This window comes from Procambarus clarkii, chromosome 15, assembly GCF_040958095.1.
Source record: "Procambarus clarkii isolate CNS0578487 chromosome 15, FALCON_Pclarkii_2.0, whole genome shotgun sequence".
NCBI lineage: Eukaryota > Metazoa > Arthropoda > Malacostraca > Decapoda > Cambaridae > Procambarus > Procambarus clarkii.
The window spans coordinates 8887657-8907656 of record NC_091164.1 but is presented as its reverse complement, the minus strand read 5'-3'; the positions used below and the strand labels follow the sequence as shown (position 1 = coordinate 8907656).

The 20000-nt window shown below is 37.2% G+C and overlaps 2 protein-coding genes across 5 annotated transcripts in view; one reads left to right on the top strand and one right to left on the bottom strand.

The window, feature by feature from the left end:
• The window catches only part of LOC123759100 (gamma-aminobutyric acid type B receptor subunit 2), a 331390-nt gene that overhangs the window by 52725 nt on the left and 258665 nt on the right, over positions 1 to 20000 (bottom strand). The window contains 2 exon segments of the mRNA XM_069324947.1: positions 7291 to 7360; positions 11170 to 11345. Of these exon segments, the coding sequence (XP_069181048.1) occupies positions 7291 to 7360; positions 11170 to 11345 (246 nt within the window).
• LOC138364892 (uncharacterized) overlaps positions 1 to 20000 on the top strand; it is a 425505-nt gene that overhangs the window by 207322 nt on the left and 198183 nt on the right. The window lies entirely within an intron of this gene.

The following is a 20000-nucleotide window of genomic DNA, read 5'->3' as shown; positions in this document are numbered from 1 at the left end:
TTCCTATATAAAACAAAGACTTTATATAATAACAGCATAGTTATACTATTGACGGGAACACCTACATATATTTATAGTTGACTTTCAAATTATACGAAAGAGTCTCGGAACATTTTAAATTTACCTTACACGTGAAGTCATATCTGTGACGGAACTTGGAAATTTGATTTATCGGGGTTTCCCAAAAAAGTTTCTCACGCGGATTATCTGATTAACAGTTGGTAAGGTGCAGCTGAAGCAGGTCTATAGTAACGGCTCTCTGGCCCATAGATATTACTGTCATTACAGAAATCTTGTCAATTTTTAATTGCCATTGCCATTAATTAATTGCCATTAATTGCCAAAAAAAATTGAAATTAAAAATTTCAATTATTTTTTTTTTAGTTTGCGCATGAACTTACCAAATAACACTAATTTAGAGCTTCGTATTGACCAAAAAAACATTAAATGATTTTACCTTATCGTTTAATATAGGTTCTTGGTGGTATTTCAATGTTTGAAATTAGAAAACAGAAATGTTTCTATGTTATTTCTATATTTGGCAAAATAGCAATAACTTAGTCGTTGATAAAGCCATGTGGCGCTGCTGTAGTTCTCTATGTAACAAGTTGCGTTACTAATGCTTTCGATACACCCACTAAACGCTCGTTATTGCCAAACTTCGCTACTTCTGTGTGAACAGGGACGAACAGTAATGGTTCAGTGCCCATTCGATCCTCCCTGCCATGGGTTCAAATCCAGCAAAATTACTCATTCTCCAACCCGTCATCTCAGCTAATATCTCGCATTTTGCTACGTCATGTTAAGCAACTCAACAAATGCAACCTACTGTGAAAAGTCACGTTTTCCATGCATCGGACTCAATAGGTTAAGTGGGCTGTTGAGGTTGGTACCGTCTGCCTGTTCAACGCGCCTCCAGTAACTACCTTCATAACTTCTGTTTGTTAATGCTGTTAATCCCTGTTAATGATAAGACCTTTGGCTCGTGACTCACAAATGTTTATGTTCGAACTTTTCTTGAATAGTGTCTTGCTTTTTTTTTTCCTGTGCTCGAATCACTCCTCACTAAATCCTTCATTCACGTGCTAAAATACAAATCATTGCCAGCAGAAATATGACACCTTACTTCACCTAGCCTTGGCCTAACTATTCACACAGTCTATATATATATATATATATATATATATATATATATATATATATATATATATATATATATATATATATATATATATATATATATATATAATGTAAACATAGATTATTATCATTATGATCATAATCTATGATCATGAATACCCAATTACTCCTCCCATCTCACCTGAACTAACAGCATTCAAGCCTTGACTTTTCCAACCCTACTCTAGATCAATTTTTAACTCACTAATCTACCCATCTGAATAGTTAGCAGTATTTCCTAGTTTTCAACACTTATTAAGTATTATCTGAATCCCCAAGATAGCCAGGGACAGTGTATAACTCCCTTTACAATGAGAATAATGATGACATTCTGACATATACTAAATATGCAATCTGAAACGATTATCTATAACACAATGCAACTGGTTGAACCTGTTTGACTGTTCGAAAGTGAACCAGGTAATGTCCGAATTTAGGTGTCATCGTAGGGCTGCAGTCGACCTATGGAGGAAAAATCCTCCGTGACAGTTTAAGTTCCCGTGGGAAATACACGTAAAATTACGGGCTATAGCATAATGTCATGAAGACTTAGGAAACAAATGATCGGGTCAGTAGCACATAATGAGAAGGCAGCAGCAGTGAGAAGGACTCTTTGACTCTATGCCGGCCCTCAGGAGACGTCTTGACTCTATGCCGGCCTTCAGGAGATGTATTGACTCTGTATCCGCTATTTAGGAGACCTGATGGCTCTATACCAACACTTAGGAGATCGAATAGCTCTGTAGCTACCACTCACGAGATCTAATGGCTCTGAAACCACCGACGGATTAGGTCTAATTCCCCGCTCCCCCACTACGCACGCATCAGTTAGTGCCAGACCGCTCCATCCCCAGTGTTCCCTTCATTCTGGGATTTTCGATTGTCTATCTGTAATGTCAGAGACGATTAAGTAGGAACCATCTTATGTTACCACGGACCAGGCTGTATTAGCCCTCTACATTAATAAGATTTAGCCTCTATATTAGCCCTCTACATTATTAAGATTTAGCCTCTATAATAGCCTCTACATTAAGAATTATAAGAGGTGCACACTCACTTGCAACCCCCGACATTGCAGAGCATTTCACAGCCTGAATTTATCAACAAACTTTGCAACTTAAAGAAAACCCGAGTTGTGGCTTTCCAGAGAGATAAATGGAAGATGCAAGAATAGATAATACAAACCTCTATCGTTGCTCTCACATTTCCAAAAGAACTTTGACAGAAAATATTTATTGAAAGACTAAAAAACCACCTGGAAAAACAGAACCTGCTAACAAGCAATTTGGATTTAGAAATAGAGGAACTGTTTTAGATAGTCATTTAAAGGTTTTAGGGATAGAAGAAACATATCAGAACTGTTTCTTCAGTTGACTTGAAAGTGGAATAGGACTCGTGTCTGTGGGAAAATACACTTAACCTTGGATGAAAATGGAACAGTTGATACCGTCGGGCGTAAAGGAATGCTATGTGAGCTTAAATGAGTTGATGAACATCTTCAGCAGCTCATCTATTTGAATATCTACCTGTATACTATTCATATATTTAAATATCTCATCTGTATACTCATCTGAAACTATATGAATAACCGAACCATGAAAGGCTATGGTATACACTCACGTATCACGTACCACTCACGTAATTTTTTATTATTTCATTATGAATGAATTTCACGAAGATCTGTTTTTCACAAGATGTGAAAAATGTTGCAGCCAAATGCTTTATAAAAAATTGTTATGGAGAGTTGTACATTGTTATCCCTCTATTTCCCTCCTCCCTTTCTACGCTCTTCATACTCCTCCTTTCCTCTTCTTTTCTTCCTAACTCCATCCTTCCATTTATTTCCTCGTGCTTTCTCTTCTCTTTGCACGCTCTATCCCTTTCCCCATCTTTGCACTTCGTTCCTCCCTCTTTCTTGCCTCCTTCTTCCAACCAATTTCATTACGTCGTCCTTCCCTTTCTCTTACATCACTCCTCTCATACACCTCTCTTTCCCACTTTTCCACCCTCTTCCAAATCTCTTTTCTTTTACCTCTTCGACTTGTGGAAACCATCTGAGAGATGAGTGACCGGAATGCTGCCTCTATATTTTGACTCTGTTCCCTTAAGTCATCTCTAGCTGTCGTTTGTACTCTGTTGGTGTCACCGGGGCAGGAGAGAGAGAGAGAGAGAGAGAGAGAGAGAGAGAGAGAGAGAGAGAGAGAGAGAGAGAGAGAGAGAGAGAGAGAGAGAGAGAGTGAACCCTCACCCCTCACGGAGAAAGAGTGAGGGGTGAGAGTGAAATGGGTGAAGTAAAGCTGAAGTGTTAAGTTTACTTTATTAAGCAATAAAAATAAAAACTAAATATTAGAAAATAATAAAGAGATGGGACACACAGACACATAGAACAGGCAAACAAGGACATGAACAAATAATACCTTACAATTAAAAAATACTCCCTTATTCTTTGAATTATTTATTGTAATAAGTTTAAAGAACAATTATAATCTCATACGATTTCTCACAAAATATTCTCCACCATAAAATAATATCATAACAGGAAATTATACACATCCAGAAATGCTGTATAATCGATAAATATATCCTATTTCAATTGAATTGTTGAAGGCAATTCTAGGAATAACCCGAAAAATCCCAATACATAAATCCCTTGCCCAAAAACAGAATCTCTGAAACACCCAGTTGTATTTTGCAAGAAATCCCTGTTCAACTGCAATCTCAGGCGTCCAGGATTATAACTTAGAATATACGCTAAAAAAAAAAAATCCCCTTCCAGGAGCGAATCTCCGGATTGCCACCCCAGGCAGCCAAAGAGAAATCGCTTCTCACACATAACCTCAAAAAGTTTAGATTAATCCGTGGTCCCTTGAGAAAGCCACGCACAGAAGCCGGATTTCAACTCGAGTAGGCAAACAAGTTTCCCCATAGTACAAAACTTGGGCAATAGGCCAAGCAAGCAAGCTATAGTTCATATAGTTAGGGTACAAGTTCCCAATGGCTGGGACTTGAACCATAGGACAAACATCAAGTTCCAAGGGGAGAGGGGGGGTTGGGGTTCGCCGGTAGGGGAGGTCACGCATATGTGTATTAGGCAAATTAGTTCCCCTTTGTGATCTCACTTTTATGATAAATTACTTATGTGTGCGTGTAAGGCAACAGTAAGGAAGGAAAACAGGGAGGGAGAGTGGGAGATGAAATACAAGGAACAGAGAAAGTTAGGAAGATAAAAGAGAGAGAGAGAGAGAGAGAGAGAGAGAGAGAGAGAGAGAGAGAGAGAGAGAGAGAGAGAGAGAGAGAGAGAGAGAGCACATAAAACAAAATATTATTGCAAGACGTCCAAAACTTGATCTTTGAAGAGACAGAAAGCAGAGATCTGCAAGAGAGCAGCTCAACACACACACATTCAGTGGAAAGTGTCAACATTTCTGTTCGTTCTGACACGCTTCTCGTTCCGGAATGTCGTCATTTTCCTATTATTTCGTTAGTGAGTGTTATGGTACTTATTTAAAAATCACTCGTTTATTAGATAGTCGTAAGATAACAGCTATATATTAAATAGCAGTAAGATAACATCTATGCATGTATAAGACTCTAGATAACACATATTAAGTAGTATGAACCTAACATGCATACATTACCAAAGTCAGAAATATATATATATATATATATATATATATATATATATATATATATATATATATATATATATATATATATATATATATATATATATATATATATATATAATTTTCTTAGCTTCAGGGGGGGCTTAACAATGGGGGGGCCGAGCCCCCTAATTAGCCTCATTATTGACAGCTCCAGTAATTAGCGTCTTTTTGTGCAACTCGCTGATAACTGCTGATCCCTGTCGTTATTCCTCTTGTTAACGAGCGGCTTGGGGGATTTTCCTCTTGTTTCTGATTGGTAGGCGATTATTTTCCTGTTTATGATTGGCTAAATGATTGGGATATATTCCTACTCACGAACGCTTGTCTCCATAACTATAGAAAGCAAACCAGCAAATCTTTGTAATCTTTTTTATTAATTATCTGTTCATCTTCGCCTATTTAGGTAGTAATTTTAAGCTTAATGGATCAAAGGTTATATTAAGTAATTAAGAACTAATTGGCCCGGGGTTGTTCACGTCGGCTTAGTCCCAGAAGCTGTGGTTACATATTGATTATAGTCATATGTATCGTACCGGGATGCGAACCTTGGGTTCTTCCGGCATACTGTGACGAGGGAGTAATCGCGAATTCAAGCTATTGAAGGTCAAAGGTCAACAACTAAAGTCAATATCATAGTTGAGATCAAAAGGTCAGAAGGCCTCACTAACCCGATTATTTTCTGCTCTGCTAAATTTGCTGCATATTTTGGCTACAGTTATCTTTTTTTTTCCTAAACAAATTATCAAATACTTTACTGATAACCACTTTTTAATTAAATTCCTACCAAAATTTCTAGGGAATTAGACGTAGACTTGAATGTTTTTTTTTTTGGAGGGGGGGGGGGGGGAATTGACAACATTAGAAAAAATGGAATAATTGTATTTTCCTTCCTGTCATCTACAAATCTATCCAGTTCCAAAAAAACGTAATACAGTTATCATCCACTACGCTTCAATCATCCGTAAGGATCATCCTAATTTGGAAATAACTCTCTATTCCCCCCCCCCCCAATCCTTTTATTACCCGATATATAGCCTCCACTTTCGTCATCCAGTCAGCATCCGAATCCTTTTCATCCATGTGCATAATACCCCTCTTCTGAGAGCTCAAAATCCAACGTCAGTCGTATATCATCCATCACTCAAGCCTCATCATCCTGTTTGTGTTGACAGGACGCTCCGTGTCTCAGCCTCCTCGCATTACCCGTCAAATAGACAGAAGCAGGACAGGTCAAATAGCCAGGTTAGCGGGTAAACAGACAGGTACTCGGAGAGTTTGATTGGTCAACAAGGTGGGGGCCTATAAACGCTCTCAGTATGACTAGGTCAACGGAGATGGCCAACAGGAGATGAAATCAACGGGAAGGTGGTAATGGGCTTGGCTACCGTTGATTAGCTGGAAAATGCCCCCCCCCCCATTTCCCCATTAGTTGAAAAATTGGGGGAGGAGGTGTGTGGAAGACCACTTCGTTTTCTGCTACTCAAGAGAGGATTAAATGACTTCGTTAAATATTTCGTTGTGTCGGGGGACAGACAGCCTGTACATATGTATTGAGCAACCCATCCTCTTGTTTAGATAGTACTTTTTGTAACTATGTGCACCATAGTACAAATATTTACATGCTAAGCAATTAGATAGTAGAATTGTGTACTATTTACTTTATAGAATCCGAAGAGAATTGAAGCTAATAAACAAACTTAAATATTCTTAGGCCTAGTATAGTACACATATGTACTATATTAGGCCTCAGAGGGCGGGTATCAATTCTAAGAAGGTTAGGCTAGGTTAGGTTAGGTTAGTTTGTCTTTGCAACATAAGTAGAAAATCGTTTTCCGGTTCGTCTAAATTCAATAGTACCGATTTTTACTTTCTAATTGCGTTGTACGTCGGTATATGTACTATCGTCCTCATCCTGCCCATAAGTACTACCCATAACAGGTTGATGGGTTGATATTGAGTTTGAGCGAAGTTCCTACAATTTCTTAAGGCTTGGTATAAGGCTGAAAATATCACGTCTTATATATTATATCAGTATATCTTCTATGACTTGAATCATATTTCCTGTTAATTTCCCTGAAAATTGTGAATGATATAACGGAGTTATAGCTGACGTTGTTTAAATTAAAGATCTGTTAAACAGGCCAATTTTCTGTTCTGCCCACAAAGCCTAAAGAGTGCCCATTATATTTAGGATTTTAAACCTTCAGGTATGCCCTATTAATATTTTCATAACTCTCCCTTACCTCCCAATAACAGCTCACATGATCAAAAAAGTTCAGATCGAATCTCAGCAGTGTTTTTTTTTTCACTCAAAAACGATCCGAGACTGAACTTGACAGGGAAGAACGTGATGTAAACGTCCTTGAACATTATCCTATTATCATGCTTTGATCTTGAGGCCGTCTCGATGACCCCAAGTTTTAAAGTGATTTGAGAGACTTACCGTGACCCCATCGAACTTGACCTCTGATAGGGCTCTGGTGAACAACTCTTCCCAAACCGGATTACGATAGCTGAAGAGAAGAAAAACCGAAAGAATTAATTTTGATATAATTGATCTGTACACATTAATTTTTTATATTGTTGATTTTATCATTTATAAGAATTAGCTTTTAAATGTTTTATTTTAATATTAACTTAAATGTTATTATTATTACTAGCTAAGGAGCCCAGTGTTCTCGAGTTAAGAACATAATTCCCATCTTCAATACACAATGTTCTTCGTTATAACATCACTGATAAAGACCTCTGAGCCTCCAGGGCTCCCAAAGAACACGCACACTCACTGTATATCCTTACTATCAACAAGAATATATTACATTTTAAAGTTCATTATACTCAAATGTAAACATTTTAACATACAATGTCTGGGGTCCACAGGGTACACCCAGAACCTGAAATTCGTGAGTTATGGGGGGCACCCCAGAGGTCCTAGAGGATTACCCCTGATCCCATGGGTCAATTAGACTCAGCAATTACAATGGGAGAATATTACCAAAACTTCAAACATTGCAACTGCTATGAACAAATATATTTCTTAAGACCAGAACACAGGACTTGGACTCTGGATATATATTACTATTAACAGGTTAAATAAGGAAGTCATGCAAGGTTTGAATGTTATTGCTCATATTATTATTTTTATTATTAATATTATTTTAATTTCAATTAGTATTGATTTTATTATTATTTTAGTTTATTATTTTTTAATTACATTCACGGTTATTTGCTATTCACAGTCATCTGTCATTCATATTTCCTGTATTGTTCACAGTAGTCTGTCATTCACAGTCGCCATGCCATTCACAGTCATCGAATATTCATGGTAATTTTTTTCCCTCCCTTAATTTGCCATTTATAGTCATTTGTTATTCACGGTCACTCTTCACTTAGAGTACATTCATGTATTATTCGCAGTCATTCATTATTAGTGATATAATTCGCTACCCATCAGGATGAGGAAGGGGGTTGACGGGGTTGGGTGCTAGTGGAGGTGCTGAAGGGGGGATGGGGGAGGGTGGGGGGCTTGGGGGTTTTTAGAGGGGTGGGGTGGGGTTCTAGAAGGGGGGGGGGTTGAGTCATAGGATATATAGCATTCTTAGAAATTTGAATCTTACTCCTCATAATTCATTTTACATTTCCTCCGTCCAAGCAAGTAAGTGAAAGAGAGAGAGAGAGAGAGAGAGAGAGAGAGAGAGAGAGAGAGAGAGAGAGAGAGAGAGAGAGAGAGAGAGAGAGAGACAGAGGGAGAGAAAGAGGTTGGGGAAATTAATTATTAATTTATCCATTTCTCTTCTTCACATTATCTCTTTTTCTCTTTCCAAGAGTCTCCTTACTCCATTCCTCCCCCTTCATCTTTTATTTTCCTTCTCCTTCCCTTTCTCTTCTTCCCCCCCCCTCTCTGTCTCACTCCTTGCTCCTTGTTCCTATCTTTCCTTCCATCTCTTCCCTTCACCTGCTTCTCCTCCGCTCTTCGTTATCCATATCCTTGAGGACAAAAAACTTATTCTTCAAAATGGCCTCCAGGGTAGCCATTTTGGCCCCTGAGGAGACGTCGGCCATGTATATCCTAAAAATAATGGCGGAACTTTACATAGAAATAGCCGAGCTAAGGGGGACCACATGGGCCAGAGTGGGCCGCTTCAACCATGGCCACACGTGTATATTATGGGTATGTATGTCTTGGTATATATGTTGGGGGAGGGGGGGCGGTTGTGTGTATGTTTATGTATGAGTGTGAGGGTGGGTGTGGGGGGGGTGATTCGAGGGGAGGGGGAGAGGTGGGGGGGGGGGTGTTCGAAGGTGATGTAGGGGGGGGGGGGGAGGGGGGGGTTGGGGGGTATGGAGGTGAGGTACGTGCTCTCTAGGTTGTACGTAACTGTTTGTGCTGGAGATGGGGAGATGGGGGGGGGGGGGAAATGGTGGGGAAGTTCCTAAACGTCAGCCCAATCGACTCGTGTACTTCCATCCTGAACCCCTTATATATATATATATATATATATATATATATATATATATATATATATATATATATATATATATATATATATATATATATATAATATATATATAATATATATAATATATATATATATATATATATATATATATATATATATATATATATATATATATAATATGGACCGAAACGTTGGCGTTTCGGTCCATCTTCTGATGTTTGGTTATCATACCAGGAGGTGTTATCCCCAGCCTTGACATCTCCACAGCATCTCTCTCAGCCTCATATAGATGCTGTAATTGCATTATGTGTATGTGTGAATAAACATACACATCATATAATTACGTGTATGCATTATACGCATAATTATTTGATGTGTATAAGCATAGGAAACTGTTCCTTTGTTTTAACGTTATTGGTTAGTTCTGACTTTCTCTAATGGGCTGTGTAGGCCTCAAATGTTCAGTTCTATATGTTCAGTCTCAGTGTCTGCTGTTCACAGAGCAATGATCACAATGTGTTTTTCAACTAAATCCAATTTTTTCAGCAAGTAATTTTGATTTTTAATGCGTTCCCATTGTTGCATTCAGACCTTATAGTTGAGAATGACTTTCAGTCATGAAATAGTTATTAATAAGTGCTTTTTTTGTTAGGAAAGATTTTTCTAAATTCTTTGCTGTGTGAATATATGTTTGTATGTGGGTGTGAACTAACCAGAATGTACTCACATGTGCCTCCATTATTTGAAATTATTGAGTATTTAAGTCCACCTTCCACTAAAAGTCCACTAAAGTGCACTAGTTCAGTGGACTTTGCACTTATAATTTTCCACCAAATATTTGAAAAACTTCAAATATTTTCATTTCATTGTTCCCCAGTTTCCTTCAAACACGAACTCTCTCATCCATTGTAATAGTTTACCAGTTACTCCGCCTATGTTCTGTAGTTTTCAAAATTCGGCTTTCATTGGAAACGCTATCAAAAGTTTTTTATTTTGCTCTTCAAATGAGCGCAGACTGAACATGTGAGTCGTTTTTTTTTTTAATTTATTACCAGGTAATGTATCTTTAAGTTGGAACAGGTGTGATAAAGGTAATAGTGATGTTTTTAAAATGATTTGTTTGACAATCAACAAGTAATCATTTCAGGAAAATAAAATACTTTTTTCTTTTAAGGCCTTTGTCGTGTATATTGATTGAACACACTGAAAAGTTGTGTAATAAAAAAACCATCTTTTTCCTTTTATATAATAGTGATATTATGGGTTTTTGATTTCGCTATTTTGGAGACATTTAGTGACACATGACACAGGCATTTAAATGTATTCGGATAAAATACAACCTACTCTTGATCTATGAAGCAAAAATAGAAACTAATAGGCAAATATGCTGTTGGAGTATATGATAGAATAAATATATTCATTCTCAGAATACTGAAAGAGGAGCATAGAGCTAGGAAGGGAATTGGGCAATACAGAATATACACGGACTAAAAATTTATCGTGAAAGCGATCAAAGGGCTCGGGAACATGTCTATTGAAGGTTAAAAAAGATGGGACCAGGAAGCTAAAACCTACACAAACACAATTAGGTGAGTTCACACACACACACACACACACACACACACACACACACACACACACACACACACACACACACACACACACACACACACTCACACACACTCAGAGTGATAGACTGTTGGAACAAGCAAAGTGAAACGGTGGCGGAGGCCAAAACCATCAGTAGTTTCAAAGCCTCACACGACAAAGAGTCCTGGGAAGACGGGACACCACGAGCGTAGCTCTCACCCTGTAACCTAGGTACCTACACAGCACCACCACTACTTCCCCTCCCCTCTCACCTGAAGTCCTGAACGGTGATATTGGTCTTGTTATGGTGATTAAGGCGATGTAGCTTGTGGCCGACGGCTTGTATAGCCAAGGCCATGGCCCACACTCCGTCGTAGGTATAGCCATGGAATCTTGAGTACTCAGAGCGCCGCTGTTGGTTGTACTCGCGCTCGTACTCTGAGATGTTCTGAGTGGGAGAAAATGATTTACAGAGAGAGATTGTAAAAGAGAGAGGAAGGAGGAAGAAAGAGAGAGGAAGGAGGAAGAAAGAGAGAAAGAGAGAGAGAGAGAGAGAGAGAGAGAGAGAGAGAGAGAGAGAGAGAGAGAGAGAGAGAGGCAGACAGAGAAACAAAGAAACAGATCAATAGCGATAGACAGTGAAAGTTAAAATACTCTAAAAAACACAAATATTCAACGACAATGCCACATGAAACACACACATAAAATCACATCACAAACATGTAACAAACTCAAATAAACTCAAAACAAAGACCCAGAATTTCCAAAACTTAAAGTTGAAGTCACTAAAGCAACTTCAGGTTAATGTTCAAGTTACGTCAAGTTGAAGTTAATGTCCCACGAGAAACATCCTGAAATTGGAATGGTCAGTGTCATAGGACCAAAAATACAGCCAATGTATCATATATATATATATATATATATATATATATATATATATATATATATATATATATATATATATATATATATATATATATATATATATATTTTATATATATATATATATATATATATATATATATATATATATATATATATATATATATATATATAATTATACATAGTGGTAATTACAAAAAAAACTATTGTGGTAGGTTATAATTGATTTACCTCTGGCCCTGGAGTTTGGATAATAATTTGTGACAAATGTTACACATGTTTTATTCTGCATTTTATGTTATTCCTGTACTTACAATTTACTTGTTACTGTTCTCTCTTTCCTCTACTCACTTTCCTTGTTTTGTTTTTTGTTTCCACTATTCCTTTTGCATACTTTTCTTTCATAAATATTTTAAAATCGGTAATTTATTTTTTTGTAATATTCCTATTCATGCTTTTTCCTAACTCTTTCCTTTCCTTTCTCTTGCTTTCTCTTATCGCCTTCCTCTTTCCATTTGCTTCTCCTCTCTATATCTTCCTCTTCCCTCCCATCGGTTCTATTTTGTATTCCTCCATCTCCATTTGTTCACACTTTCCCTGCATCATTCTATTTATCCTACCTCTCTCATTCTCCTCATACTTCTTCTCTAATTCTAACCTTCCCTCATTCTATCTCAATATCTCTCGCTCATTCTCCTTCCTATCTTTCCCTCTCCTTCTTTCTCTCTCTTTCTCTCCCTAATTCTATCTCCCTACCTTCCCTCTTTTCTCCACACCATTCAAGAACCATAATTGAAAGCAACGACAGAGTGTGAGGGAAATAAAGGTTAGAAAATCCCCAGGGATCATAAATCAGGGAAATTGCAATACGGACGGCATTGATGCTGCCACTTAAGGGTCAGATTAAGGATATAAGTGGCATAGGAGGGAGATGAGACACGAGGAGGGAGAGAGAGAGAGAGAGAGAGAGAGAGAGAGAGAGAGAGAGAGAGAGAGAGAGAGAGAGAGAGAGAGAAAGAGGGAGAGGCATCTGAGACGGTTTCTTAATTGTCACATCAATCAATCCGGCGATGTTTGATAATTTACGTGCTTAAGTTTCGTATTAATATTCAGATTGATGAGGGTAACACTGATGTACTCTATGATAACATGTGTGATGTTATCATAGAGAACAACTAAGAGTACTCTATGATAACAGTACTTGTCTTATTTTCTATGATAACGTATGAGATGTTTATTTAAACACACATGTTCTGCTCTCGGTGATAACAACACGTATACCTGTGTTATTTAGACTGAATTTGGCCCAAAAGTGCATGAGCTCAAAAGACTGAGTTATCATATTTTACGTGATGTATTATGACAAGTTGATTATTTCTTCAGATCATAAGATGCTGTGGGGTTTTTCCTTTGTACTGCATTTTCCGTATTTCTTTTAAAGTTGTTGTGCCTCTTTCTTTTTGCCTTCAATCACTGCCTTTCAAGCTGAGGAGTGGCATTGTGGTTCGGTTCTTAGTGAGGAAATGAGTCCTCCTTCATTTGCTTTGAAATTCTTAGGGTCTATTTTATCATGCCCTGCGGCATTTTCCTTCTCTCTGTCCCACAATATTTTTTTCCCACCAGCTTCTCAGAATAATTTGATGCTGTACGGTGAGTTGTTGTTGTTTTTAGATTTAGCTACTCAGAACGAAATGTGCATGTAGCACGGGCTATGGTGATCCCGTCAACTATATACCGTTGCTTAAAGTTGAGGCCCAGGATGCTGTACGGTGAGTTATTTTTACTGCTCTTGGCTGTTAATGCTAACAATAATAATATTATCATTATAAATAATTATTAAAATAATAATAATAATTAAAAAAATATTAACTTTAATAATACCAATATTAATATTATTAATGGCATTAATAAAAACTAATGATATATGCAGTAATTATAACAAAAAATAAAATAACATCTTAAGAACACCAGCAACATTAATATCTCTGATATCAAGAGCAGCATCTCAAAGCAATTACCAACAGCCTTAAGAGTTTTGAAGTCGATTTATACACTTGAAAGGAAGATCATTTGAAACTGTCCAGAGTTATAAACGTGAACCAGACGATACTGGACTCTACTGACAGTCATGTCTGTCTCTCACAAAAAGACATGTGGATTTTTTTTTTGTTCCGTCAATCTGACTTGCTTCAATTTCTTTTGCTAAACGAAGAAATGCGGCTTCCACTTGTGTTCACATATTCAAGAGTCTCCTTTGTTGATACCTCTCAGTATTTTGAACATTACTGCTTTTCTAGTGGTTAAAATTTCATCTCTAAAGGTTTGTCCTCATAATTCATGCCTTTCATCTCCGAGACCAGCCTGAGAGTAAACTTACGACGTTCATCAAGCTTTTTTCGTATGCTTGACAACATTATTTACGTTCTTCCTAGGAAGAATAATAATGAAATTGTGACGTTACAAAATGATAAATATCTTACAAATAAAATTTAAAGTCACTTTCTGTGGTATGTTGGAGGCATCGGGTCACTTTCTGAGGTATGTTGGAGGCATCAGGTCACTTTCTGAGGTATGTTGGAGGCATCAGGTCACTTTCTGAGGTATGTTGGAGGCATCAGGTCACTTTCTGAGGTATGTTGGAGGCATCAGGTCACTTTCTGAGGTATGTTGGAGGCATCAGGTCACTTTCTGAGGTATGTTGGAGGCATCAGGTCACTTTCTGAGGTATGTTGGAGGCATCAGGTCACTTTCTGAGGTATGTTATGGCATCGGGTCACTTTCTGAGGTATGTTGGAGGCATCAGGTCACTTTCTGAGTACTCTCATCCCAGCACTTCTTCTTAAGTTACCCCATCGTGGCTTGTTGGGTCATCCCAATAAACATGTTAGGTCACTGTATTCTTGAACTTAAATCTTTAAATTTCTAAGGAGTTCTTCTCATCCTTTTTCTTCAATTGGCCCGCTTCTGCAAAGGTAACTTGTCCTTAGAGTGCTTGCTGATTTACCTATTCTCTACATGGAAAAGTTATGGAGGATGCTAAGAAATGTAGATTCCTTACAGTTTGGGCCACGAGGTGCTGCATTGCTGACTCCAAAAATCTCGTCTGTCTTCGTATACCACGAGAGTAACAGCTTTCCCAGTCTTATTTGGGACGGTTAAAGTCGCCCAGATCAGTCATGTCTCAGCAGAGGGCCATATGTTCACTATCGTTGTCTTATCCAGCTCTTCCATGTTGTAGGTAGGTTTGGTGGTTGTACACTATGGATACCTTATATTCCTCATTCATCATCACGGCTACTGTGTAGTCTATGTAAACATTCACATTTAAAGAGTTCCTTCAACAACAATCTTCACTGTTTTCTTGCCAACTGAGGTCTAGATGTTTAGTCTTTGTTTTGATGATCTCAGAATTGTTCTTCTTTCTTCCCAAACTGCTCCTGTATGTCCGGAGACAAGTGTGTGTGAATATTTATATACACGAAGACTTACCGTCGTGTATTTAATGTTGCATATCGTACTGCTTAAAGTTAATAATGTGTTATTTTTGCATTGTATAATTATCGTTTGATTAAGTAGGAACATAAATGGCATCGTTTGACCTTTGACTTTTTGTTAGCTGTTACAGATCAGACATTGAGTGGGAAATGGGAGAGGAAAGACAATTTTTGTCTCTCTGTCTCTCTCTCTCTGTCTCTCTCTGTCTCTCTCTCTGTCTCTCTCTGTCTCTCTCTCTCTCTCTCTCTCTCTCTCTCTCTCTCTCTCTCTCTCTCTCTCTCTCTCTCTCTCTCTCTCTCTCTCTCTCTCTCTCACTCTTCTTCTCTCTTTCTCTCCTTCCACCCCTTGGAGAATTAAGTGCTGGGCCGCCTGGAGTGAGACAGACAATATATCTCCGTGGAGAGAAGGGAGGGACGCCAGAGGGGCAGGGAGAGGAAGGTAGGAAGAGAATGTAGAGGGATAGGGAGAGGGGAAAAGAACTAAAGACTGGGAAGAGTAAATTGTTATCCACAATTCCCCGGAAATAAACATGCCATTCACCTAAAAATTCCTTCACCTAAATAGTAACACTCACCTGCAACCCACAACGGTTCCCTAACATGCACGTCCCCTATTTACTACTGATTGAACAGGAGCATTAGGCGTAAGAAAAGTTACCTAAACGTGTCGTGCTACCCGGGAATCTAACATGGGACCATTAGCAGATGAGGAGTCACAATAACTTGGCTGAAAAATGTTGAAATCGACACAATCGACTTTATAAGGGTCCAGGACGGACCGAAACGTCGTCGTCTCTTCACTTTCTAGTGTGTGGTTGGTCAACTGGGGCCATTAGGCTGCGGTCCTGTTGTAATAACAAGCTGCTCGCTCAATAAAAATATTGGGTGTGTCTTGGTAGTTCTTCCTTTTCCATCATCTTCAGTAAATGTTGATTTTTTTGTTTTCATACAATTCTCTCTCCTTTTTGTTATAGTAAATATAGAAACACTGTTTCCCTCGGACTGTGCTGTTTTCAAAGCCAGTAATGAGGAAAGGGAGTAGAGAAATAATTAAGCTGTCAACTGCAGTGATTGCAATAATTTAGAGTACCACAAAGATAGCCAGCAGTTCAACTTACAAGGTGAATGCCCAGTTACTGAATTAACATTCTTATCACTTGGGCTTCCGTCGGGCTGATGAACAGTAACATCACTTCTTGCCCTCCCTCAAGCTGAATTCTGTCAGTATATATATGTACTGTGTGATGATGTCTTCTCTGTGTATATGTGGAGCATATATCGTAGGGTCCTTAATTTAGCAGTAAGCTGAGCATAAGGGGTGTGTGTGGGATTAATTTCTTGGTGGGGTCGGAAAGCGTCAGAGTGTTATAATAAATTGTCTACCAAGGTAGTAGGAAATGATAAGACTTTCATCTTTACATTCCCTGTGTAATCGAAACGTCTGTATATGAATATCTGTTGCCTGAATCCGTTACAAATCACTTGTTCTATTGCGTATATGTTCAAAACATTTCATCTGATTCAATGTTATTTCCGTCTCTACGTTAAAGCTTTAGTCCCATCCTATGGAAGATTTCAAATCATCTTAAATGCTAAGTACATTAAGTTCACATAATGTACTTTCATGTACTTATCATATACTAAAAAATCTAGTAGTTATTTGACAGCCGACCATAATTCCAAAGGATTCATTTCGCATTTTCCAGTCTATTGAAAAAAAGTTTATCAAAATCACACACACACCCCTTGCTCTCCACAACAGCTTTCTCACTCGAGAATAGCGTTTCAAATGAAAGGGGGCCACAAGACTCCATCAGATACACGTTGCCTTTGCAGAACAATTTCGCCGTTTATAACCTAAATATGCAAAATTATGCAATTTCTTGCAGTAGCAGGTGGCGCGTCGACCAAACTCTACCGTAACTTTTATATGTCCAAAAAAACATCTTCCACACGATTATCTATTGAACCAAAATAGATATATAATATATATAACATTTGAGGTTTATATATATATATATATATATATATATATATATATATATATATATATATATATATATATATATATATATATACTTTACATTGTTCAAATATTATCAACAATATGCAGGTGAAGGGAAGTTTCATAAAGGTACAGGTAATTGTAGAGAAAAAAAGTGCATCAGTGATTTGCAACAAAAAATAACAAATAAAAATAATAGCAGCAACAATAATTAAAACAAGCAATAGTAACAATACAAGAATAAAAAAAAAATACAATACCAACAGCAGTTAAAAACAATCAAAATCAACAATAGCACTAACAAGAGCACTAACAACTACAGAACCCTGGAACAAAGGCCCTCTATAACACCAATAACAATACACACACAGCTACGAAGAACAGAATTCAACTTTAGACGCAAGAAAAACCCAAGAAGGTGAGAGACAACTTAGCAAGTAATTCGTCTCCTTCTGAGGCCAGATAAGAAGCAGCAGCGCCAGACCTTTGAGCAATAGTGAGCCATTCAATTTGCAACGAGGTAATTGGGTCTTTAACAAGCTAACCACAAGGCCCACATAATTGCTTGTTTTGAACTGGTGTCAAGTTAGTCGGGGGAGGAGAGGAAGGGAGAGAGAGAGAGAGAAGCAAGAGGAAAAGGAGGGTTTGAGGAATAGAATGGAAGGTGGAAGAAGAGAGGTAAACAATGAATAGAGGAAAAGAGAGTGGAGGGATTTAAGGAAGAGAAAAGGGAGAAAAGAGACAATAGAGAAATGAATTTAATAGAATCTAAAAATACAAGGGAGTGACAAAGGAATGGAAGATATTCATGCAAAGCAAAAAAATGAGAATTAGAAAGCAAGTAAATAGGCTGAAAGGGAGGGAGAGGGAGGATAGAAGCAAAGGAATTGGTTAAGGAATAGGGCAAAGTCCCCAGAGGTAGAATTTAACCATAGACAAGATAGACCTTGGCGTATATTTATACAACACACGTTGAAAAGGGTATCGTACATTTCCTAATGGCTTACTGCGTCATGAATTAGAAAGGGCTAAGAAAAAGTAGATAGAAAAATACATAAAATCCTTGAGAGTTATTCATGCCTACTTTCTCATGTCAGAATAGAAGACCAGGACATAGATAATGCCTGATTTATATATCGCTAAATAAAAGCGAATTAATTAATGCCCCGACAATGGAAAAAAGGGAAGATTTAGTGTCATAAATTATGCAACCCCCAAGAATTATTTAATTTACAATAAATGTTTCTCTCCTATTTTAGCAGTATGTATGAATTATTATATTATATTTTATTATATATATATATATATATATATATATATATATATATATATATATATATATATATATATATATATATATATATATAATATTTACATTATCTTTTTAGTGTTTCATTTTGTATTTTACTTTTACATACGATTGTGTTAAAGAGTAGCATTACGACAATAGCGTACACATTTCCCAAATATAATTTCTCACATATAATTTGAAGAAAGCTTTAAGAAAATTAAAATATTATAACTCTTAATAAACAAAACGCTACGATTTAAAATACGTCAGATTGTAATTATTTAACGACTTTCAAATGTTGTTTCTGTATGAGAATTTTAACCTGTGTTTGCAAGATGATTTGCACAAGAATTTTAAATCTCTATCAAGTTGTACGGAATACTAATGCATACAAATCTATGAAGCATTTGTTAATAAAAACAAAAAAATTATCAACGTTTGTTTGTATAACAGGAATTCCCATCATTTGCGTCAAAGAGTTAATTTAACGCGATTACGCTGTCCCTTTGAATGGTAATTAAAGACCCTGTCTGCTCTGGGCAGGTAGTTAGGTGAAGGGGAGTTGGATGTGGTTGATCATCTTAACGATCCTAACAAGGGGAGAGTAATTAGAGTGTTGCTGAGTAAAGGAAACCATGAAGGGGGGTGTTAGAGGCAGATGATGACTCTCTGGGGAGATTAGATTAAGAAGAGAAATTGCCAATTGGGAAAGGAAGGTGAAATAGGGCAACCCGTTCTCGCAAATTCGTAAAGTCAATATTGACTTATTAACTACGTGCATAGGTGATATACTAAACATAATAGATACCCCTAAAAAGATTCATAGAAAACACCGACCTTACCTAACCTTGTTAGTATCTTAAGATAAGCATCTTATTGCTTCGTAATTACAATTATTACTTAACCTATACCTATTATAGGTTAGGTAATAATTGTAATTACGAAGCAATAAGATGCTTATCTTAAGATACTAACAAGATTAGGTAAGGTCGGTGTTTTCTATGAATCTTTTTAAGAGTATCTATTATGTTAAGTATGTCACCTATGCACGTAGTTAATAAGTCAATATTGACTTATTAAATTTGCGAGAACGGGTTGAATAGGGAAGGGTCAGAGACATTTAAAGGGGTGTTAAAGTGAATGGAAAGAAGTAGGAGGAAGGGTTAATTAAGCTATCATTAAACCCTTGTGTTCAGCTTGTCACTCAATCTGCTGTTTAAATAAGCATTCAAATTGTCTCTTTAAAACATACTTCAGTTATTTACTGAATCCCCATCATTCACTCCAATATTCTATCCTTCATCCAGAGTTGTATTCAAACAATCATTTAAATCGTCATTCATGACATAGTTTAACATACACTTAAAATGCAATAGATCAAGTAACAATCAGTTGACAAACAATCAGTGAATCATTTCAGGTGAATTACCA